Source organism: Tripterygium wilfordii, chromosome 20 (genome assembly GCF_013401445.1).
Source record: "Tripterygium wilfordii isolate XIE 37 chromosome 20, ASM1340144v1, whole genome shotgun sequence".
NCBI lineage: Eukaryota > Viridiplantae > Streptophyta > Magnoliopsida > Celastrales > Celastraceae > Tripterygium > Tripterygium wilfordii.
The window spans coordinates 1,487,185-1,513,212 of NC_052251.1; the positions used below are offsets into that span (position 1 = coordinate 1,487,185).

Consider the following 26,028-nt stretch of genomic DNA (forward strand, 5'->3'; position numbering starts at 1 on the left):
TATTTTTTTAATAATAAAATATTAATTTTCTTATTTCTTTAATCATTTATTTTTTAGTTTTTTTCTCTCTCTCTATTACTCTATCCTTCCGCTCTCCCGTTTTCTTCTATCATTTCCTTCTCCCCTTTCCTCCTCTTCCTCTCGAAAATTCTCGTTTGATCTCTCTGAGTGGTTCTCTTCCAGTACCAGCAGCTGGTTTGTGCCCAAATAGATTTCAGTTTTGGCTTCAATAAGGTATTTTTCTTTTGCCCTAAAATCTTTGTGATATGTGATGGTTTCAATTAGGTTGGTTTGTGATACTTTTTCTAAAGGGTGTTCTTTTTCTGGACATTGAAATTGTTTTAAGGAGTTCATTTTTTGGGTTCTATGATGTTTCGGGGATCCAATTTTTGGTTTCAATTTCCTCCTGGATCTTGGAATTGTCTCGGTTTTGAAGATGGCGGAGAGAGTGTTGGAAGAAGAATTGAAGATTGAACAAGAAAAGATTATGGCACAAAGAGAGATGGTTGAACTACAACGCAAAAAAGAAGAGAGGGATCAAAGGAAAGAAGACATGGAAATAATGATGATGGATTTAAGCACTATGGGTGAGGTGCAAAAAAAATACTTTGAAGCCCTACAAGTTAAAATTCTTGCTAGAATGATGAATGAGTAGTATTTAAGTTGAAAGTGTATGTAATATTTAGTTGTTACATGTATGCTCTTTTGAAACAATGATCTAAATGTATGCATGTATACTCCTTTTGAATTAAAATATATATATATATATATTTATATTTTCTGATATTTGCATTGAAATTATTATTTTATTAAAAAAATTTGTTGTCAAAAATATGCTTTGTTCATCATAATATAATCAGTCAAAATTAAACAAAAATGAAATTAGAAGTGATTGGAGAAAATGAATATTTTAAGTTATAGAGGACAGTTTAACGGAGCTGATGTGAAGTGCTGTTGAATTGTAATTCTATAAAACTGTAAAATGACTCATTTTACTGTATTTTAGAGAATCTGTTAAGAGGATTATTAGAGTTGCTTTTAAATGTTTTTTCTAATTGTTTTCCGTTTGTCAGAAAATAGAAGGAAAAAAAAACATAGAAAACAGGCATATCAACATGGATTACGGTACAATTATTAGTGTCAAACAATTTGCTTACTGATGACAACTGGCCTGTAGTTGTCATGATCCCTACTTGTGTTCCTGTGTTAAAAGTCCATGACTCCATGCTCACCATGTGCACATAATATGTATTTTTTTTTTGGCCTTCATAGGTTAATCTTAATTATATAGATAGACATTAATTGGGATGGAAATATGGAATCCAACTAATGAGACTCCAGAGAAACCACACCACTGGATGGTAAGAAAGAATCAAAGCATCATCATTAATTGTATCATAAAATGAGAGCAAGAAAGAAAGTGACATGACTTTTAAGAGATTGATAATATTAATTCAACCATTAACTACTACCCTTAGTGATGGACTAACTAACTAATTAAGCTTAATTCCAATATCTAATATGCACAAGAAAAGTACGGGTTCCTATTTCCTAACTAGTAATCTCACACCTATATAACATATATGTAGTACATGAACACTTGTTCATTTAAATATTGTAAACATAAATTTGGTTCTATCTCATTTGATATGTGATAACGTTCAGAACTAGCTCGGTCTTGGTGATGTATCGGGTGGTCAGGTTAGTTGTCAGTGGTGATTGTTCGGTTATCCTTGATTTTTTGCACAAGTGAAAATGTGAGCTATGAGGTCCTCTGAGGTGATCTTCAGGAGATGTTCCGACCCTCAAATCAGATGAGGTGCTAGTAAAGGAGATGAGTGTCCTCGTTGTTCGGAATCTTTTTTTAGCAATCAAGAGTCGAGATCGAATATATATGAGTTGGAGATATCTAATTTTGTGAAGTTCATATGTTTTGTGTTTATTGATATAATTTTTAGTTACCTTAAAAAAGTCTCATGGAAATTTACCCACTTTCGTTGACAAAATTAGTCAAATATATAATTGGATTTGATTATACATATATCAAATATATATCTGATAATATCAAAATACCCCTCTAATAAGACGCTGAAACGTGTCATCATACAATATGACGAAGAGACGATTAGGCTGGGGAGAATCTTGACATAGCCATATGTCACCTCGGTCCTTACTCCTCTGCATTATCAACAAGCATGACCTCGGGAGCTTCAGGCAATCAAACACCTCGGGGCATCAAGAAAACCTTATCACCGAACAAGTAGAAGATGTCAATAAGATTTGCAAAAGATCTTTAAGGTATTAATCCCAAAAATTCCTCCCAAAATCATAGGAAACTTCCACTCAGATAAATTTATCTCACTTTTTCACTTTTTGCTACTAACTAAAAAGCCAGCTCTCAATACCGAGCTATCTCATTAGTGATATTATCTATCAAACTAACTTAAGCGTCTTAGCGTTACCATATACACCTCCGAGATCTCGTAGTTCACATTTTCTACTTGTACATAGGCAAAACAACTACCACCTAATCTCAAGTCTGATAAACTGAGACGTATGTTCAACTTAACAATGGATTACCAAACAATCGAGAAGTGGATCCGATTTTGCACGTAATCATAATCAAAAGTGACAAAAAGTTGCCATTGTAAGGCTAAAATTGTGGCACAAACATCGGACTAAGAAGGGAGAGGGAGAGGGAGGGAGAGTGTTTGTGTGTGTAACTATTAATTACCAAGTATGGGGGGGTTTGGTTAATTGAAGTGAAAACCACATAATTACACTTCAGTGAAAATAGCAAATTATTCCCATATCATCTGGCAGTAAAATTAATAATGCATTATTTTTTTAAAATAAAATATTCAATAACAGTTATTAAAAATAAAAATAAAACCCACCCGCAGTCCACAGACATAATATTAATATATTATACACATAATCAAGAAAATTAAAAAAATGAACTGAGATTGAAAAAACGATGCTCGTGTGTAGGTGTGGGTGGTGCTGCGAATTCGATTGCTCTCCCATCTCTTCCTCTTCGATTCTCTCTGACAACATCTTTCCTGGATCGGTGAGTCATTTCTCGTATTATTTAAAATTGTAATCTGTTTTTCTCCAATGCGAGTAGATCCGAAAGATTGCGAAATTTTGGTGTTTTTTTTTGTCTTAGATTTTGAGAGAATTAAGAATCCCTAGATCTTGCTCGGTATGCTTATATTGCTCGTCTGTTAGGTTGATTTCAAGGAATATATGTCTTTTTTGGTCTGATCTTGAGGGTGTATATTTCGTTGGAGCTCGAATTTCGAGCATTTTGATCGGGCGAAGGTGATTTTGGTGAATTGTGGGGTTTGAATTGGGATTGGGGTCCAGAGGAGCGGTGAGGAGGTCGCTAAACGTTTTGGTAATCGATGGCTTCGAATCCTCCATTCCAAGTGGAGGATCAGACGGATGAGGATTTCTTCGACAAATTGGTTGACGACGATTTCGGACCCACTGCCGCTGCCGATTCTGCCCCGAAATTTACAGAGGGTAACGATTCTGATGATGCTAGGGCGTTCTCGAATCTCAGTTTAGGTGAGGAGTCGGGCGGTGAGGGAGGATTCGAGGAGCCCAAAAGAGACAATGTTTCTTTGGATGCTAGGGCTGGATCGTTTGAGGGTGCTGCAGAAGAAGAGAGTAATTCAAACACGCTAGCTGTTGACAACATAATTGAGTCTAGTCGTGAAAACAATGTGGATAAGACTGATACGGATTTGACAGGAAGCAAAAGTGGATCTGGGGCTCCTGGGGCAGTTAAGGAGGTGGGCTGGAATTCTTTTTATGCTGATTCGGCGCAAAATGACAATCATGGGTTTGGGTCTTACTCGGATCTTTTTGGTGACTTGGGGGGTAATGAGAATGCGAGTAATGAAGCCAAGATTGTTTCTAATAATGAGGGATATGAAGCAAATGTGGTGGATGATTCAGCCAATTATGCACAATACCAAGATGGTCAAGTTTATGATACAAATGGGCAGGATCTGAATAGCAGTCAGTACTGGGAGAATATGTATCCAGGTTGGAAATATGACCCAAATACAGGGCAATGGTATCAAGTTGAAGGCTATGATGCTACAACGAATGTCCAAGGGGGCTATGGTGCTAATTCTGGCAGTGACTGGACTGCTGCCAATCAGAAATCGGAGGTTAATTATATGCAACAAAGTGCACAGTCAGTCGTAGGAGCTGTAACCGAGACTCCCGCTACCCAAAGTGTGTCTAGCTGGAACCAGGTTTCACACGGGAACAATGGTTACCCAGAGCATATGATTTTCGATCCTCAATACCCGGGCTGGTATTATGACACAATCGCCCAAGAATGGCTCTCCTTGGAGAGCTATACTTCAGCTGCTCAATCAACTTCATTTCAAGCGCAAGCTCATGACCCACAGAATCAGAATGGGCCTACTTCTACTGGTGCTTATTCTCAGAATGGTAGTGGTATGTCTGGTGAACACGGGCAAACTAACAACTATGAGTCTCAATCTCATATTAGCCATAACCAACATGGTAGCTGGACTGATTCTCATGCTAATTATAGTCAGCAGGGTTTTAACATGTGGCAACCTGAGACAGTTACTAAGACTGAGGCTTTTTCAAGTTACAATGGAAATGGGCAGTTGGAGGGTTCTTATAGTTCTCAGGTTTCTGCAAAAGCCCATGTGGATCAGCAGGAGTCTTTTAATACTTTAAGCACCGTTTTGTCTTATGAGACCACAATTCCAGGACACGCTGAGGCTAATGGGTTCAGTGGCACACAAGGCTTTGTTCCTCGAAATTTAAATCCACATTTTGATCAGACGAATGTTAAACAGAATGAACAAGTTCAATTTTCAAATGATTACTATGGCAGTCAAAAACCTGTAAATGTTGGCCAGCAAGCATTTCAGAGTAGTCAGCAGTTTAGTTATTCTCCCAACGTGGGGCAATCATCTGCCGGTCGCCCTCCACACGCTTTGGTTACTTTTGGGTTTGGCGGGAAGCTCATAGTTATGAAAGAGACTACTTCACTCAGCTCATCATATGGAGGCCAGGTAAATCTTTTCAATATCCATTTGGTTTCCCAAAAATTAATTTCTCCAAAGTTAACTCATTAGTTTTTGTTACGGGACCATCTTCCACTCTTTTGTTTGAATAATGAATTGATGGCTTCACTGGAGGACTAATCATCTATGTTTTATGTGAAGAACTCTGTAGGAGGCACAATTTCTTTGCTGAATTTGATGGAAGTTGTAACAGCGAATAATGATGCCTCAAATATTGGAGCGCCCACTTGCGATTATTTTCGTACTCTGTGCCACCAATCTTTTCCTGGTCCACTTGTTGGTGGGAATGTAGGAAGCAAAGAGCCAAATAAATGGATTGATGAGAGGATTTCTAACTGTGGCTCCCCTGACATGGATTTTAGAAAGGGTGAAGTGTTGAAGTTGCTTCTCTCGTTGCTTAAAATATCATGCCAACATTACGGAAAACTTAGATCTCCTTTTGGCTCTGACACTGCATTGAGAGTAAGTAGTATTTTTTTGGCCTCTCAACTTATTTGTCAATTAAGCAGCTTCTCTTGGTTAAATTGTCACAATTAAGAATATGTGCATGTGTTTTGGCTTTATGTTGCCATGTGTTTCTATTGGATGCTTCCCACAGGGCCAAGCGGCCCAAAACTTTTTCAGATTGATGCAAAATCATTGTTGTTATTAAGCATTTAATATATTGCTTCTGATCTAATCATTTATCCCTTTCTGTTCTGATTCTGAAGTGTTCATGTTGCACCTTTTAACGGGTCAAATTACTTGTGTATGTTATTATCACTTTGCTAATACATCTAATCATCTATTATGTCCATTATTTTTTGGAAGAAAATACAATTTTGTCATGTATTGCCTCACGTGATTTTCTGGATTCTTATTACGCAAATGAGTTTTTGCTCCTAAGTTGGCAGCTCTTGGGGCCTTTTGATATAATTTTGAATTTACTGAACAAAACAAATTAAATAAAGCCCCTTCACCCTCCACCAGATGTGTCTTTACATCTTAAATTGTTTAACAATTTTCTTTTAAGAAATGAGACCACTAGGAGAGGTCTGCATCCTTCTGGTGATTATACAAGTCACTGGAGAGAGTTTGTATGCTGGTATCATTTGACAAAATGTATGTGAATGTGATGCCAAACAAGACATAGATGACCAATGCATTTACCTTAAATAGGGTGCTAAAACGCAGGAGAACATCCAAATTTTCTACTTTTCTTTGTAAATAAGAAAAGTAATGCTGTTATAACTTATAAGTATGTCATGGATTACTGCTCTTTGTTGCTGTAGCTCTAAGAATTTATGGTGGTTCAACTTCTCTGCAATACATTTTGAGATGGTCCTTGGTTTCCCCCTATCTGCCAAGCTTCTCAGCAATTATTAGGAACATAATTCAGAAGTAATTATATTCTTATAAATCCATCAAAAAACTAAAGGGCATTTGCCATTCCTATTTCTTTCTTTTTTTTTGTTCTTGTCAGGAGAACGATATTCCAGAAACTTCAGTTGCTAAACTTTTTGCATCTGTCAAGAGGAATGGTAACCAATACAGCCAGTATGGTGCTTTTAACCAGTGTGTAATGAATTTTCCATCTGAGGGACAAATACGGGTATGCAATGTAATAGCTTGAGTCTGTCACTCATTTCATTCTCAATTCTCGCTAAGTCTCGACCCATTTTTTAGGCAACTGCTTCTGAGGTACAGAATCTGTTGGTTTCTGGTAGAAAAATAGAGGCTTTACAATGTGCTCAAGAAGGTCAGTTGTGGGGTCCTGCACTTGTTCTAGCTTCGCAACTTGGCGAGCAGGTTTGTTCTTGCCTGGAACCTTATGATAAATTTCATAGAGGAGAAATCAAGTTTATTTGATGTTATTTCGGTCATCCCTCCCCTGCTTATTCATGTGCTCTTGTTTGTGTGCATGCCTATGATGTTTGTGACTCTTGAATATTATGCAGTTCTATGTTGAAACGGTGAAGCAAATGGCATTACGTCAACTGGTAGCAGGATCACCATTGCGGACATTGTGCCTCCTAATTGCTGGGCAACCCAAAGATGTTTTTGTTTCTGGTGCGACAGCTGATGCCATTGTTCCTGGTGCTATGAATATGCCTCAACAATGTTCACCGGTAATATACTAGCGATGCTTTTTTTTTTCCCCCTATTTGAAGGATGTGATAAATTTTACGAAAATAAATGGCTCCAAGGGGGTGCGTCTCTTTGACCTTTTCTTTACAAGAAGGAATAAGATAAAGAATCTATAGCATCAATTAGTACATGTCATTCTCATTTGCTTTTCGACGTCACCCTGGAAAAAGAAGAGTGTAAAACCACATTTCCATGATGTCCACATAGATGGCTCCTCTCCTAGGTAACTCTTATGGTTCTTTTTCTCCATATATTATAATGAAATATACAGAATCCTCCGGTAGGCTTTGATTCTTAAAAGTGTTGGCATATTTCAATGTTTTTAATTCATCCTCCACTCAATAGGTCCTTACGTAAACAATTACCATAAATTTCTGCCCCCAATTCCCAAAAGCTATTACTGCACTCACAATGGAGTTGGTATGATGGACTGACTCTAGACATTACTTGCAAAGAGAGCATATATTTTTCAGAAAGGTTATTGGTACACCAATCACACAAGGCTCATTTACATTCTCTGGTCTAGATTTTTCTGATGGGGGATTGTATATCTTACCATCAAAGAATCATCATCCAAGCCTTGTCGTAATCTGTTTGGGATTTGTTACATGCATGGATCCATGAGAGAATGAGAATCCACTACATGAATTCTTTTTAACACCTTTCATTCCTATCAAAGGCCATACTCTCAACAACTCCTATTGAATTCATATTTTTCCGTACTACTAGCTACGTCTTTTTTAGGTCTTCCTCCTCTTTTTACCATCTCCTACATGAATTCTCCCAAATTTTCTCACGGCTACACTACTATCTTATATCCAAGAAACGAGAGAAAAAATTAACAGATGGGGAGAATGATTATTATGGCTTTGGTCTTTTTGATAGTGATCTTCATTTTATGCTGCCTTTTATATTTTCTATTGGATGCTGGACTATTTAACTTTCAAGTGAGAAGAATAAGCCAGTTTATCCCAAGTCCTTTTGCTTTCTTGATTCAGCTGTATTGTTACTGTATTCCTTGTAAGTAGACACATCCATGTGTGTCTTGCCTTAAATTGCCCAGTGCCTTATTCTCTTTGTTACCCCTCTTATTTATTCGTTTAACTTTTTCACGATGCACTGTTGCAAGTGCAGTCTGGGGCAAATGGCATGCTTGATGATTGGGAAGAGAATTTGGCTGTAATAACAGCAAACAGAACGAAAGATGATGAACTTGTGCTTATTCATCTGGGAGATAGCCTATGGAGGGAAAGAAGTGAGGTACCATATCATTTTAATGTATTTCTCACTGTGGCCTTTATGAAAGACTGTATTCTTGAATCTCACTTGATTAACAATTCAGACTACTGCTGCGCACATATGCTATTTGGTTGCGGAAGCAAACTTTGAGTCATATTCTGATAGTGCAAGGCTCTGTCTTATTGGAGCAGATCACTTGAAGTATCCGAGGACCTATGCTAGTCCGGAAGCTATTCAGGTTCTTCCATAATTTTATTAAGCTTTCTATCAAAATTTGGGATTTTCTGGTTTATTTCTTATTTTCTTTGCATTGTAAACATGCTTGGTATTGCAAATGAAGAAGGTTTGGACTGTTTGGGTAAATGGGTGGCCAGACTTCTGTTTATTTGTATTAAGTTTGTAGTTGGAGTATGAGTATTATTATATCCTGAGGCAAAATTTAGAATGTAGAAGCTTTAGCTTTGAATCCTTGTGTGGCTTGCAAACTCATCATTCTTGTGACCATTCTTTAACGATATCTTGTGTGGATAATGTTGTCGAGATCTGACTGAATTTGTTTTAATGTCTGCGTGGACAGAGGACTGAGTTATATGAATATTCAAGGGTGCTAGGAAACTCTCAGTTTATGCTTCTGCCATTTCAGCCATACAAGCTCATATATGCACATATGCTGGCTGAAGTGGGAAAAGTTTCAGAGTCATTGAAGTATGCATTAACTTTTCGTCATTGATATTTCATGCAATGCTACATTCAGTTTTTTTTATAACATGGTGAGCTTAATTTAGGTACTGTCAAGCAGTATTAAAATCACTAAAAACTGGTCGGGCACCTGAAGTTGAGACATGGAAACAGTTAGTGTTGTCTCTTGAGGAGAGGATTAGAACCCATCAACAGGTATATCTGGAAAGAAACTTATTAGCCAGGCACAACTGTGACTAATTGTGTTTTCGCCAACCATAGATGAATCTTTCTGATTCTGATTGATCAATTTTGTTTTGCAGGGTGGATATGCAGCTAATTTAGCACCGGCAAAAATAGTGGGTAAATTGCTCAACTTCTTTGATAGTACTGCGCATCGTGTTGTTGGTGGGCTGCCTCCTCCAGCACCTATGACTTTACAAGGAAATGCTCAAGCCATTGATCATTATCAGCAACCAATGGGCCCAAGAGTATCAGCTAGTCAATCAACAATGACCATGTCATCATTAATGCCTTCTGCTTCGATGGAGCCAATAAGTGAGTGGGCAGCTGATAGCAATAGAAAGACAATGGCAAATAGAAGTGTGTCAGAGCCAGACTTTGGTAGAACCCCTAGACAGGTGTGTGATTTCCTTTAAGGACATAACCGGCAGGCAATAGTATTGGGAAATTCTTGTTGGCTGTATATTTATTTGTGGTATCAAATTATGAGATGTATCTGACGTGTGGTGGGATCAGGTTGATTCATCGAAGGAAGCAGCCTCATCTAGTGCGCAAGGCAAAGCTGGAGGGACATCTCGCTTTTCTCGTTTTGGTTTTGGTTCACAGCTTTTACAGAAGACAATGGGGTTAGTCTTAAGGCCTCGCTCTGATCGACAGGTATTTTTTCAATATCCTTTACATTTAAGGACTTGTTTTTATATGAAAGAATTATGGATGGTGTCCCTGGTATTTATAGTACATTTCTATGTGTTGCTCTTGCAGGCTAAATTGGGTGAAAGCAATAAGTTCTATTACGATGAAAAGCTTAAAAGATGGGTAGAAGAAGGCATAGAACCCCCAGCTGAAGAAGCGGCCCTACCACCTCCTCCAACAACTGCACCATTTCAGAATGGAACACCTGATTACAACATGAAATCTGTATTGAAAAATGAAGGTTCTCCTCCTGACAGCAGTCCAAAATATAAGAATCATGCATCATCAGACAATGCTTCAGGGGTACCACCTATTCCAAGCAGCTCAAATCAATTTTCTGCTCGTGGACGGATGGGCGTTCGAGCAAGGTAATTTTGAGTCTCCCCTCTTCACCCCACTTTTTAAGAAAAAGAAAAGGAAAAAGAAGGAAAGCCCGGCCAAAAATTTCATTGCACAATGCACCGAAAAACTGTTACTCTATTTGGACAGCTACAATTAGTTACAAAGTAGATGTGATTACAGCTTTCAATTATGGTTGAGAGATATGGATTATTGGTTCGGCCCTCTTTTTGGAATGCTGCATGTGGGGGAAGAAGAGATACGGAACCTGTTATGAGCTTAATTACATTAATTTAGTCATTGAATACTTAGTGTGACTAATGTGATTATCTTTTGAAGTGCTTAGAACATTTGAGTCTCTGCTTCAGGACTTGGATGACATTTACCATTTAAGGGACTGAACTGCTAGATTTTGTTCCACCAACATAGTAGTTGTAGGCTTTGTGTTTGTTGATAGACATGCAATACGCGTTGTTTCATAGTAGACAGACAGATGAAGATTTCTACCAGTGGCTTAACTTCTGGTCTATGGATATGTTTGAACTTGATGTTACATTGGCATTCAGAATTTCTATTTATCGTTAACTTGGCTGCATGGGAACTTGGTTTTCGAAGATGTGATGATCATTATTGTGCCAAAGCATCAATGCAATCATTTGATTCAGCTGTTCGTATATCATTCTTGATAACTATGTTTCAATGGGCTTTTGACAGGTATGTTGACACATTCAACCGAGGTGGTGGAAGCCTTGCAAACTCGTTCCAGTCTCCTTCATTTCAATCTATCAAACCTGCTGGTGCAGCCAATGCAAAGTTTTTTATTCCCGCACCTGCACCATTAAGTGAACAGACAATGGAGGCTATAACAACAGAAAGCGTACATGAAGATGCTGCGCCAAATGGAACTCCTTTGTCATCAACAATCAATGACCCTTTGCAGACTACCCCTTCATCATCAATGTCTCCAATTCAAAGGTTCCCAAGTATGGATGATATCTCTAACAAAAGACCAATGATTAATGGCAAGGGCCCCCACCCGTCTCATTCACGTCGAACAGCATCATGGAGTGGAAGCTTCACTGATGCCCCTAAGATTGGTGAAACAAAACCACTAGGGGAGGCATTGGGAATTCCTCCATCATCTTATATGACCAATGGACCCTCTATGATGGGTATGCCAACCAGGGGTGGCAGTTTTGGGGATGACCTTCATGAGGTGGAGCTTTGAGCTTAGAGTAGTGAAGATGTAAATATCAAAGTTTTGTCCCTTGGGGTCTATACAATGGTAAGAATGGGCTTGCTCTCATAACAAAAATGGTGGCGCTCCGGAATTGGCTAAAGTACACGATCTTTCGCCGAATTCTCTCTGTCCTCCCAGTCCGATAACCCTCCTTGTTCTCACATGTATGTTAAATGGCATATTTAACTGTCCTATTAAATGTAGCCTTTTCTCCTGAATGTTCTTAGGAGCTGCCGCCATCTGATGCCGAGGGGCTGTTTTCTTTTTCTTCCCCTGTTTTTTTTCCCTCTAAAACAAACGAAGCCTGCATTGGCATCATTTGTTCATTTGTTGAAAACAAGAATTTCCCCTTGAGATAAGTAGAAGATACACAATATTATCTGGAGGATATAAAGGATAGTGTACTGATTTGCCAAATATGAAAATAAACATCATGTTTTGTTTTTCCTTTTCTTTTTTATATAGAACGTTATGTTATTTTCTTTTAGAGGAACACTTTGTTTTGTTGGTTCATTGGTAAATTTGATGGGTGACCGGATTGAGGCTGAATTTCCACTGATGCTGCTTTTGAAATTTAATGTCTCCTCTGTTGAATACAATCTTCCATTAGGCAAATGAAATATTTTACTTTTAAGGAGACTCGCAGTAGCCTTACTAAAGGGATAACTTGATCCATTAATCGTGCAAGGAGAGAATATGACCCCTAGACTCATAGATTAGCCTAGTGGGCACTGGGCAGCTCCTACAACCTCTTGGCGTAGAGACCCAGCTCCAAATTTCTGGTGTCCATAGGTTGGTGGTTACTTCTATTCTTTCAGTTTCTCTTGGTTGTTGCTGAACCTTATGCTCCTTTTTGATCATATATGAAAATCTTTGCCTCCGGCGTACAGAAATTGCCCTGTACTACCTTATGCTCCTTTTTGATTATATATGTAAAATCTTTGCCTCCGGTGTACAGAAATTGCCCTGTATTACCTTATGCTCCTTTTTGATTATATATGTAAAATCTTTGCCTCCGGTGTACAGAAATTGCCCTGTACTCCGATAAGCTCAGCATATATAATATATATTGGGGGTGGCAGAGGGGGCACTAAAATGAAAATCCTTATCAGAAAATTTTGTTAGTGGGTTGTATCCACAAGTACGGAGAACGATCCTTCAATGAAAGTTTTCTCGTGAATCTGTAATGTTTGGCTTGGTTGGCAATTGAATGAGTTAGACATAAGTGTCCAAGATTCGATTCCAACCACAAGCATAATTCTTTGTGGTATTTAACACGTAAAAATAAAAAATAAAAGTTCAGCCGCCCAATTCACGTTAGGACATTCAAAGAACTTGAGAATAACCAGGGAAGACATATACATCTATATGAAACTTGGTATTAAAATTCAGCTGAACCAGGTGTCCTAGGGAATGGTATTGCATCTCTTATGTTTTCTATTCCAGTTGCAAACTGTACCAGTCTTTCAAAGCCCAGTCCAAAGCCTGCATGAGGAACTGGACAAACAAGAAAAGATGTTAGAAACATCTTTGAACAGAATTTTGAACAATAATTTTGAACAAAAAAAATTCTCAAAAAATTCAACCCAAGAACAGATGCAACTAAATGGAGGTTGCATAATTTCCATGTCCAATTACTTCTCTAGTTGTCAGATTTCACTTTCAACCATTCACCTCACACCAATGATTAGGGCTGTAAATAAGCTGAGCAACTAGCAAATCACTCCGTCACAGCTTGGGTCCAGGCTCAGCATGCACTTAATGAGCTTGAGCATATGAGGATTGGTCTGGGTCCTCTGGGACTGGTAAGGTTACATATATGTTACTTAATTTACATGTGTTCATGGTAAGGGATGGTGGGAAAAGACTCGAAGGATTTTTAGTGATCTTGAAAAGTACAGCTGGATCGGTATAATCTTCAAGTCCTTTGACGAAATTAGAAAGCAAATTAGGTTATGGCGTCATGTATTATGCATAGAGAAAACGACTCGTAAAAGGTATAACCTCAGCTCCAAAATGAAGCAGACAACAATGACAACAAGCTCACTGTCTTTCAGGTAAAGCAGGCTACCTAATTTAATTTTTGGGATTAGTAATTTCCCAAAAATTATAGCAGTTTCAACTGATTAATTGACACTAGTCTCTTAAGATACTCTACACCTGCTGTCAATGGTACATACTTCTAATCTGCCTCAATTTAGATATCAAATTCATATATTCTATTAAAGTACAGTCAGTAAATAATCATTTTCAAGTAATTACAGTAGTGTTGAAACATATAATTGATATCAGTTACTTCAATCATCAAACATAAATTAGAATCACTATTCTTAGAAACTAACTGAAACTGTCGAATTCGAGAAAAGAAAATACAGACCTGAGCCATAACGACGCAAATCAAGATACCACCAGTAGCTGCCCCTATTTAGCTTTAATTCATCCAAGCGCTCCTCCAGATATTCAAGTCGTTCTTCTCTTTGGCTTCCGCCCATTAGCTCACCGACCTGCACAGGGAAAAGAACAAAGAACAATCAATATCAAGAGCACCATACAAGTATAAAACTTGTTATTCTCATACATGAATATTGAGCAAAAAGGATGGAATATTATATCTGCAGAAATTGCATGCAAACCCTGTCTCTCCCAACCATCACCCAAGATGCATTTACTGCACTGTTTACTCAACTTCCTTCAAACTTTGTGTCTTGGACTCCAAAGAGATTAAATACACATGAAACAGACGAATAAAGGTCATGTGAGACTGAATGATCTGGAAAAGAACACCTTTTATTGAATTATTTGTTCGTTTTAATGTGGTATAAAGGTAAACAACTTCCGTGCACAAGGCTCCCGTAGTGGGTGGGGTCTGGGACATGCAGGAATAACAGGATGTACAAAAACCTTACCCCACATAACACGTGGAGAAGTAGTTTATAGGTATTGAACCCAAGACCTCTAGGTTGCACCCCTGGCCTGCTGGCCACATGTTCACATGTTTTGACATAGTATAAAATAGAATAAATATTTTGAGTTGCACAAACCCTTCAAAAGACAGTCTAATTTTCATTCTTGCATCAACAAGGATAACATAATCTATAGTTGCATAAACTGCAGGAGAACTTCACGAAAAAAGAAGCAAGAGTTGACCTAGTGGCGGCCTGCCCCATATAATTTGCACAAGGTGCAAGATTTTATTCCCCTTCCCTTAAAAATTAATAACACCCCATGATTTATGAAAAATAAAACTTCATGAAAAGTATATCTTAATAAACTTTTATTGAACTTTATTTTGCAAAGAATAAATCAATAACAATCTACAATCGTCTTTTTTTATTCCATGAGCACAACAAATTAACAAGGATGATAAGCTGCATAAAACTTGTGCGTGTTGCAAGTAATTATTCTATGACCGGCTCAAATTAATTAACAAAATAAATGAAAAAAGTTGCATAATTACCCGAGGAACCAACATGTCCATGGCTGCAACAGTCTTCCCATCATCATTTTTCCGCATATAGAATGCTTTGATTTCCTGAAGAACTTCAAAGCATTATTTCCAGATCACAAATAAAAATTCAAATATTTGTTTCTGCTAGAGAGAGCATGGAGGAGGGGAAGGACATGCCTTTGGATAGTCTCTAATTATTACTGGGCATCCACCAAAAGCCTCTTCAGTTATGTAACGTTCATGCTCACTCTGCAAATCACATCCCCATTTGACCTAAAAACATTCAAAGTGAGCAAGATTATGTGTACAATTCACATCCACACTGAAATGATTATGTGAACCATGGCTTTTCACAGAAGAGAGACTATTACTGGGAACTCAAATTTCTTATTTGCTCTAAGAAGAAGGTCAATTGCATCAGTATAAGTCAACTGCACAAAGTCCTTCTCAGCCACATCCTGTTAATCAAGCAAAGATGTTTTCTATAATCAGAGCTCAAAAGATAGATGATGTCTTTGAAATTACATTTACAGCCACGTCAAGAACCAAAGCATAAGATAAAAAACAGATCTAACAGAAAGGTTTAATAAGGATAAGTTACACTGAGAGCTCATACACTCAATCGATCAATTATTCCTTTCTCAATCCAAGTATTGAAGAAGTTCATGTCTTCCTTGCAGTTTTCAAGGATATGTCTCACCTTCCAAACAAAAAATATAAAATCATTTTTAACCAGTGAAGAATTTCAACCACGTGCATGGGTAGGCATGGTTTCCTGAAGAATTTTTAATTCATGATGCATAAGAAAGGTAACATACTACATACTGGAGATAGGCAGTGGCACAGGCCATGTCATCATTTAGATCAGCAAATGCAAGCTCTGGTTCAATCATCTTAAACAACGGAAAGGAGAGAGAAGGAAAAATGTAAGATACTTTGTTGTAATGCATGGAACCATAGGCATTAAACTCAGGAATCAACAAAAAGGCATTAAGTGATAAAACTATCGTATAAGTTCAAAGTTTAAACAGTGAATTCTTACCCAAAATTCAGATAAGTGCCTAGAAGTGTGAGAATTTTCTGCTCGAAATGTGGGACCGAATGTATACACCTACCAAAAGTAGACAGGGACATAGGAAAAAGAATTATCATTGTTTTCATCACCAATTCGAGAACAGAACAAGGAAACATAGGGCAGAAAATATATACATCTGACAGAGCTGTAGCATATGTTTCACCATTAAGTTGGCCAGAGACGGTCAAAAAAGCTGGTTCACCAAAAAAATCCTGATAAAGAAACAAAGAAAAAAATTACACCTATTGTAATTAAGATATCTAAGTAACAGATGTCTTTGATCATGGTTAAAAGTTAAAACAATCCCAGCTTCTTGTCCTATATAAAAAGATTGATGAATCTTGGCATGCTTTTGAGCTGTTGACTTCATATAAGTATGAAAAATATGGATATTACTAACCTGTGACCAATCTATTAACCCCTCCTTTGTTTTTGGAATGGCATCCAGATGAGAATCAGCAGCATCTCGAGAGCTCGGAATCCGTTTATTTTGCCCAAAAAAATCCCAAAAAACATAAGTATATCACTGAGCTAAAAGCATATACTATAATACTCCCCAACCAACCATTATATCATATTTAGTATTTACCACAATAAAAGCAATAACCTCTTGGTCATGTGATTTGAATCATATGTTGTGTTTGATCATAGCAACAATGTATATTAATGCACACATTTTTTTCTAAATAATGCAAGACTGATAAAATCAAATACACCTGAAAATAGCTGTACTAGTATATTAACAATTCATTTGGTAATCTAAATATAATACTTTGATTGAAAAATAAAAATTATTCTAAGCTATAGTAAATACCAGAGTGGTTACACAGAACTGTTCACCCGCTCCTTCACAATCAGAGGCTGTGATGATAGGACTTGAGACCCAAACAAATCCATTTTCTTGAAAAAATTTGTGTGTTGCATAAGCCAAGGCATTCCTCACTCTTGCAACCTAGAACAATCACATATGCGTAAGATACCGGCTTACCTTACTGCTTCAAAATTATTGTTCACAGATACAGATATGTCACTGAAGAATATGTTCAGGGTGCTTGGATCAAAATCGTGCCTAAAGGCAACAATGCAATGGGACAAAGATAGTAGAAGTGAGCAATTTGGACTGAAGCTTAAGTCCACCAAGCCTGAGGGGTATAAGTTGTAAGGCCATTTAATGATCATACCATGCTCGGACTTCAATTAAAAAACCAGTCTAGAGCAAAGTAGATGCAATTATTTTGAGTAAAATTTGTCTTGCCAAAAAAGAGCTCAACTCTTCAGAGCTTTGGACTTTGGACATCAAGAGGAAGCCAAACCTTTGGGCCAGACTCCAGAGTGTGTTTAGCCTTAGTCGTCAGAACTTGAATCACCTCCAATAGTGTCACGAATAAATTGTATTCATAGCTAGAATATCATTTGGAAAGGGCAATGGATACAACCAATATCGAAAAACAAAAGCAGAGCTGTTGAAATAGAATGTTTGAACTTTGAATTGATATTATTCTAAGATTCTAGTTGAAAAGGCATCCCATACTGATCAAAGGTGCCCCTGCTTGTCAAATACACATTAGCATAATTTGATGGCATGATATAGAAGAAAAGTTTAAAATGAGTGGCAAAAGTGGAAAAAAAAAAGAACAGAAAAAGACACAAATACACCCAACTAATTTATAATATCACTTTCGTTCTACATTGCAGAAATGCATGGGGAAGAAAGATAATAGCATATTTTACTCAGATGTAGCAAAATCCTACCGCACCAAATGTGTTAGTTCTTGGACGAAGATGCGCTTTAGTTCTTAAAAATTCTCTGCTGACCCTTTTCTTCTGAATGGGAAAGGAGGGATCGCACTTGCCAACCTGAATAAGTATAGACATATGGTAACAAGTTGCTAAGAGCACGATTCACATAATATGCACAATGGAAAACACAAGACAATAGGAACAGTCGAGTCCTATAACCTGAAGACCACATTTTGTAATCCCCAATAATTGTAGCCATCTTAATTATTGCAACCACAAAACACATGCACTGATATAGGAGTGTAAGAATTTTCATAACCATGACATTGCCTAAATCACATATCCATGTGAGCACAGATTTCACAAAAAATAATAACAACCACAAACATGTAGTCCTCTTAAAGTACTAGGACAAAATAAAGCTGATGACATTGTAAATCAAACAGGGGAGGAAATTTTGGTAGTAGAAATTAAGTCAAATTGCATCAAATCAAGTGGATCATGAAAGAGCGAAAAGCACCACCATACCACAACAATTTTGTTGACCTTCAATTCCACTTTTTGCTTTGATCCTTGGCTCTCCACAACAGTCCCTTGTACCCATATGGATGCACCAGTAGCGATCAGTCCAGATTCTACCTATTAATGAGCTCCAAAACTTGAATGAGTACAATATATAAGTTGCCAAAAACCACATTAAAATACTGGAAAAACCATACTCTCAGAATGAATTCTTTATCTTTAAACTATCCACACTCCTATCAAGTATAGTATAGCAAGAAAAATCAACAACGACTAAACAAATTAAACTGAATACGCATCAAGTCGAGATAGCAAATGCAGGTGTGAATTAGGGGGAAAAAAAGAGCATTGTTTTGATACCTGATCGTAGCCTTCAGCATCTGAATCTACCACACATTGCATGTTCGAAAGGCACGAGCCATCATTAATCTACATTAGATTCTGCTATCTCAGCAACCAAGCAAATACACCGCAATCAAAACAAGATATATGAAAATACCTGCTATCACGGCGTACCTCGATAAATGTAATGCTACTCTGGACCCGAACAGTCCGAACCCAGCCTGTAACGGGAAGTATCTGCCCTAGCCGGTCCAGACCTTCATCGGGACCGCCTTTTATATCAACGACCTTCAATTTCTTCCTGAACTCCCCGACTTTGCTTGTCCCCGTGTCACCGATCGATTTCTCGTTAAATTCCGGCATTTTCCTCTCTCTGGCATGGAGAGCTCCGGTAACTACAGCGGAGAAGAATCTCCGGCCGGAAAATCGGGACGGCCGGAAAATAATTGGAGTGAACGCATGGTAATTTGAGAGGATTAGGGGAATTGTGGAGAAGAACCGGAGGGAATTGTAGGGTCTTAACCGGAGAGAAATGGCCGGCGCAAGAGCCGCCGCCATATATTTGGTGGGATAGTGTCGGATTCTTTGCTCTTGCAGGGCCCCTGTATAAATCTTTACTTTGGGAGGGAGCGTAAACCTCAAAGTCTCACAAACTGATAACTCTTGCCTTTACAATGTGATCCCTGGAGTGTGAGATTATTGTAAAAAGCATATGTTCTCGTATATTTCAATTCATTCTCTCTACTTTTTATTAAACGCAAACATTACCCAGCTTTTGACCCATATCTAAAGTTTTGAGAGTTGATTTGTGATTTGTCCATGTCTGAAAATAGATGATTCTAGACCAAAACCTAAGACATAATTAGGGATGACAAAAAAAAAAATGACTCGCGTGTTATCTGAAGGGTACCGATTATTTTAAAACTCAAAAAATCGATCCTATAGGATTTAGAAACGATTTCGATTTTGATTTTCAAACCCGTCACATATTTAGGTAGGGTTTGGTTTTTAATGTTAGGTTTAAGGTACCCGAATAGTTTGATAAAAAAAAGTTAAATATAATACTAGGATGCCAAATTATAACATGATAAATCATATTAAATAAAATAACATAAGTTAATGATAAATCATACATTCATACTATAATAACACGATAATTCAGATTATAATAAAAAAATAATTGAATTATATATTTATATAATAGTACTAATAACAATATAAATTATACTAATTTGAATTGTTATTATAAGATAAATTATATATTAATATTAATAGAATCATACTTAATTATTATTCTGTTATTTTATAATGTTTTTACTTTTTAATGCATGATTTGTGTTTCACGTATGAGTTTGGATTGGGTTGGATTTTAGATTTGTGGGTTTAGAAATGATCATCAAATCATTTATGAAAAAAAAGTAAAACAATAAATGGGTAGTTAACGATTTTGAAACGGTTTCAGTTTTAAAAATCTAAATATTTTTTTAAGTAGTTTTAGTATAAAATATCTTAAATAGAAAGAGTCTATTTACTTTAATTAGAAGACTACTCGATCCGTTGTAACTTGTAATCCCTACACAATGGCTTGCTTTCGAGGAAAAAAAGGTCTTGGGCTTATTTAGACATTTGTATTTTATTACATGAATTTTTTCGGTTCATTTTTCCTGAGAAATTTAAAAATATCTTTGATGTTATTGACGCCATTTGACGGTCCATACGAAAAATAGAATGAGCACTAGGTAGCTATCCGAAGATTCCGAACGTGGAGAGAACCTCCGGTTAACCCCACGCAATTGGAAGTTTTGTTGGGGGTATTTGGGTATCCGGATTCCGCAATTGGTTCCGGAGAGACAGAGAAAGAGCGTGTACAGTCGAGAGACGCTGTTCTAAGGAGAGAGAGATTGGTGAAGTCATGGCCAACCAAACCGATGATTTAGACGCCCTGCTTGACAGTAAGTTCCAATCTCTCATCCTTTTCTTTCCCTTAATTCCTTTTCTCATGTGTGAATTCAACTTCTTGTTTAATCAGGTGCCTTGGATGATTTCCAAAGCCTCAACCTCTCTAATTCTCAACAAAGGTACCTTCTTTATGAGCAAATGTGTTCTTGTGTGCATATATGCCATTTGGTTCTGTTAATCTATCTGAATAAGTGGTTGTTTGTGGGTTATTGTTCACTCACAGGAGTGAAGGGGATGGTGCAGAGAGCAGAAAGGAGTCTGCTTTGTTGCCAAAAGGGGTTCAAGGACTGGGGATGGGATTGCCGGACTTGAAGAGCAAGAAGAAGGGGAAGCAGAAGGTTTCAAAGGATGCCCATGTGGCAGAGGCGCTTGACAAGCTCAGGGAGCAGACTAGGGAGGCTGTTAAAGGAGTGGAGTCGGTGACCAGTGCCCAATTGGATGATTTCCCTAAGGATGAAATGATGGAGGATTGGGTCAAGCAATTTGAGGAGCTTGCTGGCTCACAGGTAGTTTGCTTTATTTTAGTTTCATTCACAGCTGATTGGGTTTACGAGCATGCAACTAGTGGAAAATCTTATTGCGGGCGTAGGTCGTTAGTAATTTTCCTCAAACGTTAGTGGACAATCCATGGTTATAGTTTTATACTGATGGGTTTAGGGTACTGGCTTACTGAATTGATTTTCTTTTGTATTTAGTTGTTTGGTTGTGCTTTTTATGTGTTTTAATTTCGGAATTCTATTGTCAAATGAAATATTTTATGGGCTTTCTGAAAGTTCTTGTGCTAATGTGCATGGGTAGGCCTTTAAGTATTTTTATTGATTTGATCAAGATTTGTCTAGGACTATAGGGTATATATTCTTTGTTGTGAGTGGATCACGGACATTAGTATTTCCATATATCGCCTCTCTTTCTTTGTCAGGGAACCATACCAGTGTTTTTGTGACACAATTACTAATAAAACTGACTTGCGCTTCCACGAGTGTAAGGCTGTAAGTATGTGAATTTGGATCCGAGTATGGGAACAAAAGAAATGACTACTGTTATAACCACACTACCCTCATCGTTCTTCTACATGATATCTTTGAGCTTTATTAGGTAAATGCAAGTCTAAGCAGTAGCGGAGCCACGAATTTTCCTTCGGTGGTGCCAGACTAATAAATCTGTGGTTCTCAAACTTACCGATCAATAATATTACTAGAGTAGGTTTCATTTGTTAGTGGCAATTATCGTTCTACGCATATGCTTCCACTTATTATTTAGTGTTCTTATAAAAAATAAGAATTTTTTTCCATTCAAAAAACAGAAGATTTTTTTGCCATAGAAGAGAGCACGAAAATTATATTGAGTAAAGAAAAAATTCGGAATGAAAGGAGAGCCCTTATATTGTGATTTTATTGAATAAGTAAACGGAGAACAAATTAAACTGATAAGACCCAAAAAAAGGTAAGAGACAAAATAAAGAAAATAGGATGAATCTATTTTTTAATTTTTAGTAATAATAAAATTCATAATTTTTTTTTATGTATGCCTAATTTGAATTTTGAAGATTGAATTAATGTTGCCTTTGTAATACACCTACAATATAAAAGAAAAGAATCAACAAAATATGATATACATTAATATATATATGATATATATAGAAAATATTTCGAGAAGATTTGGGATGGCCCCTACTAGGCTACGTCCCCTGCCCCTGAGTGAACTGTGTAAAATTGTGATGTAATTACGCTGTTGCAAACTATGCTTGTAGGTTGAAAGGAGTTTGAATTGGGAGTTATAGTGCTTCTTAATAATTATACCATTGTATCCACTTTACCTGTAATTTATTTACTTTTTTAAATGGTAGCTCACCATCCTTGTTTAAACCAACGCAATCAGTCCTTGTTCCCAAAACCATTGCTTGAGGTGATAATGATGTATTTCCCCTTCCACCGTGGTTTAAATGGAAGTTAACAGCTCTTCTTCCTCTAATGCTACATTTCTATTCCTTACTTGTGGATGTCTTTGCATATTGTTCCATCTCCCAGTTTGCTCACAGATTTCTTTTTATTGGGCTTTAGTGTCTAATGCTTGATTTAAACCTTTTTTTGGGGAGGAAATGTCATTACTGTTATTTCATAATCTGCGTGTGTGTATAGTTTATTACATTTTCCTTAAGAGTGAGAAAATTATATGCGGAAATTTCACATATGAAGGGACTCAACCTTCCATTGTCTTTTAATTGTTACAAGCTACCAAAGGCAAAAAGCGGCTACTTCTTTGATTTTTTTAATTTGTTAATGGTAAGTTTTGATAATGCCACATTTTATGTGCACTAATGTCATTGGATAGAGATTTTTTTCCATATGAAAGGTAATGGGAGTCTATTTTTGAATGGTCTTCACTAGTTTCTGCTAACATTTTTAAATTTGGCTGAAGATGATAACCACTTTATTTGATAGCAGGAACTTCTCACATAGTAGCATCATTAGAAAAGTTTGTGCTTGGACTTAATGTCTGTCAAACTTCGGCCGAATTTCTCCGGCCAAAGAAACTAGGGACCAGACTATGTGTTGCTTGAGTGTTTGCAAAACATTGGACTTCTTTTCTTCTATCTTGGAGAATGATTTGCATGGTTTTGTGGTCTGTGCCTTTAGCTTTTGGATTCTCTTCTTCTATTAAGACTTTTCAATTCGCGAGTTTCAGAATATCTTGGAGAATAAGTACTCACTTTCCCTTGATTTGATTATATTGGCTAGGATATGGAATCTATTGTGGAGACCATGATGCAACAGCTTTTGTCTAAAGAAATTCTTTATGAACCCATGAAGGAAATTGGAGAAAGGTATCCAAACTGGTTGGAAGAGCGTAAAACCAGTTTGAGCAAAGAAGACTATGAACGTTACTGCCGTCAATATCAGCTCATAAAAGAACTTAATGATGTTTATGACAATGATCCCAGTAACTTCGCCAAGATTGTTGAGCTAATGCAAAAAATGCAAGAATGTGGCCAACCACCAAGTGATATCGTGCGCGAACTTGCTCCTGATTTTGATTTGGCTAGTCTTGGTCAAATGTGAGTACTTACACTTTCAGTTCTTGAAACCGTCTAAATCATTTAGCTATTTTCAATTGATAGCATGTAATATAATCGGTTTTCATGCTCTGCCATTGCTCATCTCTTCTTTAGTTACTATTAATATTATTGGAGTGGATAAAAGGGATAAGCCAACAAGGATGAAAGACTCAATTCATTTCTAAAGAACTGACCTTGAGCTTGAGCAGAGCTTGATTGAGCTACAAAAACATAAACTCGAGCTCAAATCATGTTTTAGTCCGAGTTAGAGCTTGCACTTTCAGTCCAACTAAGAGATTCAGCTAAGCTCAACCAAACCTTCTATTAAATATAACTTATTGGAAGTGGCGTGAACTCTCTCAAATGTAGAATTTTGCCATGGCTATGATACGTCATTGTGTGTAAATGTACTTCTATTAAACTTTGTTTTATACAATCTAAGTCCCCATTAAATTATATAGGTTCTCTTGAGCCTACAAATGATAATTTCCTAAGCTCGTGCTCGGGTCTCCTTATTATTTGAGTTTTATAGTAGGCTTTCGTATGGTTCGTTTGCAAAAATGAACAGAGCTGGAGATAAGCTCGTAACGAGTAGTTTGTGAGTGACTGGCCGGGGCAATTTTTGTTTTCCTAGTCAAGATTGATGGTTCATCAGTGTGCTTCTGGGGATAGATGAAATTAGTAAATTGGTATTTTAGTTTCATGTATCATCATACACTAATACACTATCTAGAATTTCCATTTCTCTGTGTATACACTTACACTTTCCTTGAAATTTTTTCTGTTCTAGAATAAAAATATTATTTTGCCTTGTCAGAATGGATTCATATTTAGGTGCATCGAATATGTGTACGCGTTTCTTTCCCACGTGTCAGGCGCTGATGAGTATATTTCCTTGCAGAACACCGGGGATGCTCGAGTCACAAGGAAATTGCTGTATAATGTGAAGTTCTCGTTGGTCCGATCAGTTTCTTGTTCCCATTGCTTTTCCTTCATTTCATGGAATATTCTTTTTATGATATACTATTGAGAAAGATCAAAGAAGTGATCTTCTGCAAATTTCAGGTACTGTAAGTGGCAAATTGGTAAACAATTAGGTACTTTCATGTTAAGCTTGAGTGAAGCGGGGGAAGAACTTGAGAGAGCCTTTTAAAGTTCTTACTGAAAATTGCTTTTTATTTGGTTGGATTTCATGCTTTTATTACTGTGCTAAATAGTTCTATATTCTCCATATTGTGTCATACTTTCTGTGTATAATTTTTTTTCAAGGTTTTTGAGACAGTGATGATAAAATTTGAGCCCAAACTGCCAACTGTTGGGCCAACAAAGCCTATTTATTTAGTATTTACACACACAGCACTACAGCCAACGCACTAAACTTCCTGCAAAAAAATGGTTGAATGTAGCCATAGAGCGAGGAGGCACTGATGAATAGGGGTCACCATTTGGTTCGGGTTTGGCCTGACCCCTTGGGAGGGCCTGGACTCCATTTTTGGGGTCGGGCATGGCTCGAAGCCCGACACCTCTGACCAATTTTGACCCGGCCCGAGCCCTATTCAAGCCAGACATTATTTGTGTATATGTGTATATATATAATGTATGTATATATATAATGTATGTAAATATATACATATTATATATATATATATATATATTATATTAATGTATATATTACATTTGCGTATACATTAATATAATATATATATATACACATATATATATATATTATTGCAATGTATGTGTATATATATACATAATACGTATATATTACACATATGTATATATATAATACATTTTCCTCAAATAATACACATATAAATATTATATAGTCAAAAATTCGGACCCGGCTCTAGGCCCGACCCAAAAGCCCGAGCTTTAAGGGCCTGAGCCTCATTTTGAGAGCCAAACCCAGCCTGAAGTCTGATCCTCAAAGTAGGACCCGGGCCGGGCAGGGCCCGGGTCTCATATTTTTGGGCCAACCCGGCTAGGGCCTCATATTTTTGGGCCAGCCCGGCCTGGTCCAGTCCGATGCCGAGCCCTACTGATGAAGACCAAGGTCGTCACCTTAAGAATGCGTACAATCGAGCTAGACGTTTGCGTATTAAGGAGACTGGAGAAGGTCTTGGAGCACGTTCCATGCATGGTGACATTAGTGTGCATGAAGACATTAATGGGTTACAAGGGTCAATGGGGAGAAAGATTTGGCAATTAATGAAGATACTGATGGCGTTAATAATGGAGCAA

The 26,028-nt window shown here is 37.2% G+C and overlaps 3 protein-coding genes and 1 long non-coding RNA gene across 6 annotated transcripts; 3 read left to right on the forward strand and 1 right to left on the reverse strand.

Annotated features, from left to right (window-relative positions):
• The first annotated feature begins 98 nt into the window (after window positions 1-98).
• Window positions 99-735, forward strand: LOC119986445. Its single transcript, XR_005465272.1, has 2 exons — window positions 99-234; window positions 347-735. It is a non-coding gene; the product is annotated as an uncharacterized LOC119986445 (long non-coding RNA).
• A 2,199-nt stretch (window positions 736-2,934) lies between these two features.
• LOC119986675 (protein transport protein SEC16A homolog) lies at window positions 2,935-12,091 on the forward strand. 3 transcript variants are annotated; one of them, XM_038831332.1, is made up of 14 exons: window positions 2,935-3,070; window positions 3,232-5,072; window positions 5,226-5,546; window positions 6,547-6,675; window positions 6,750-6,872; window positions 7,022-7,192; window positions 8,346-8,471; window positions 8,554-8,688; window positions 9,028-9,155; window positions 9,236-9,344; window positions 9,452-9,769; window positions 9,888-10,028; window positions 10,134-10,432; window positions 11,118-11,631. In XM_038831332.1, the coding sequence occupies exons 2-14, from the start codon at window positions 3,408-3,410 to the stop codon at window positions 11,629-11,631; spliced, it is 4,179 nt and encodes a 1,392-aa protein (XP_038687260.1). In that variant the 5' UTR covers window positions 2,935-3,070; window positions 3,232-3,407. The 3 variants fall into 3 exon arrangements, with proteins under 3 accessions (XP_038687260.1, XP_038687261.1, XP_038687262.1); XM_038831333.1 differs by having other exon boundaries at window positions 2,943-3,070; window positions 3,170-5,072; XM_038831334.1 differs by lacking the exon at window positions 2,935-3,070 and having other exon boundaries at window positions 3,408-5,072; window positions 11,118-12,091.
• Window positions 12,092-12,800: 709 nt separating this feature from the next.
• Window positions 12,801-19,437, reverse strand: LOC119986571 (asparagine--tRNA ligase, chloroplastic/mitochondrial-like). The gene is made up of 15 exons (XM_038831191.1): window positions 18,945-19,437; window positions 18,789-18,857; window positions 18,435-18,545; window positions 17,919-18,023; window positions 16,981-17,118; window positions 16,567-16,647; window positions 16,301-16,378; window positions 16,134-16,202; window positions 15,910-15,984; window positions 15,708-15,791; window positions 15,463-15,549; window positions 15,269-15,364; window positions 15,101-15,175; window positions 14,021-14,147; window positions 12,801-13,140 (listed from the first exon to the last, which is right to left on the reverse strand). Exons 1-15 carry the CDS (start codon window positions 19,326-19,328, stop codon window positions 13,025-13,027), a joined length of 1,695 nt encoding a protein of 564 aa, XP_038687119.1. The 5' UTR covers window positions 19,329-19,437; the 3' UTR covers window positions 12,801-13,024.
• A 1,126-nt stretch (window positions 19,438-20,563) lies between these two features.
• Window positions 20,564-25,025, forward strand: LOC119986694 (peroxisome biogenesis protein 19-1-like). The gene is made up of 5 exons (XM_038831356.1): window positions 20,564-20,722; window positions 20,800-20,848; window positions 20,953-21,235; window positions 23,468-23,784; window positions 24,686-25,025. The coding sequence occupies exons 1-5, from the start codon at window positions 20,683-20,685 to the stop codon at window positions 24,729-24,731; spliced, it is 735 nt and encodes a 244-aa protein (XP_038687284.1). The 5' UTR covers window positions 20,564-20,682; the 3' UTR covers window positions 24,732-25,025.
• Window positions 25,026-26,028: the final 1,003 nt, after the last annotated feature.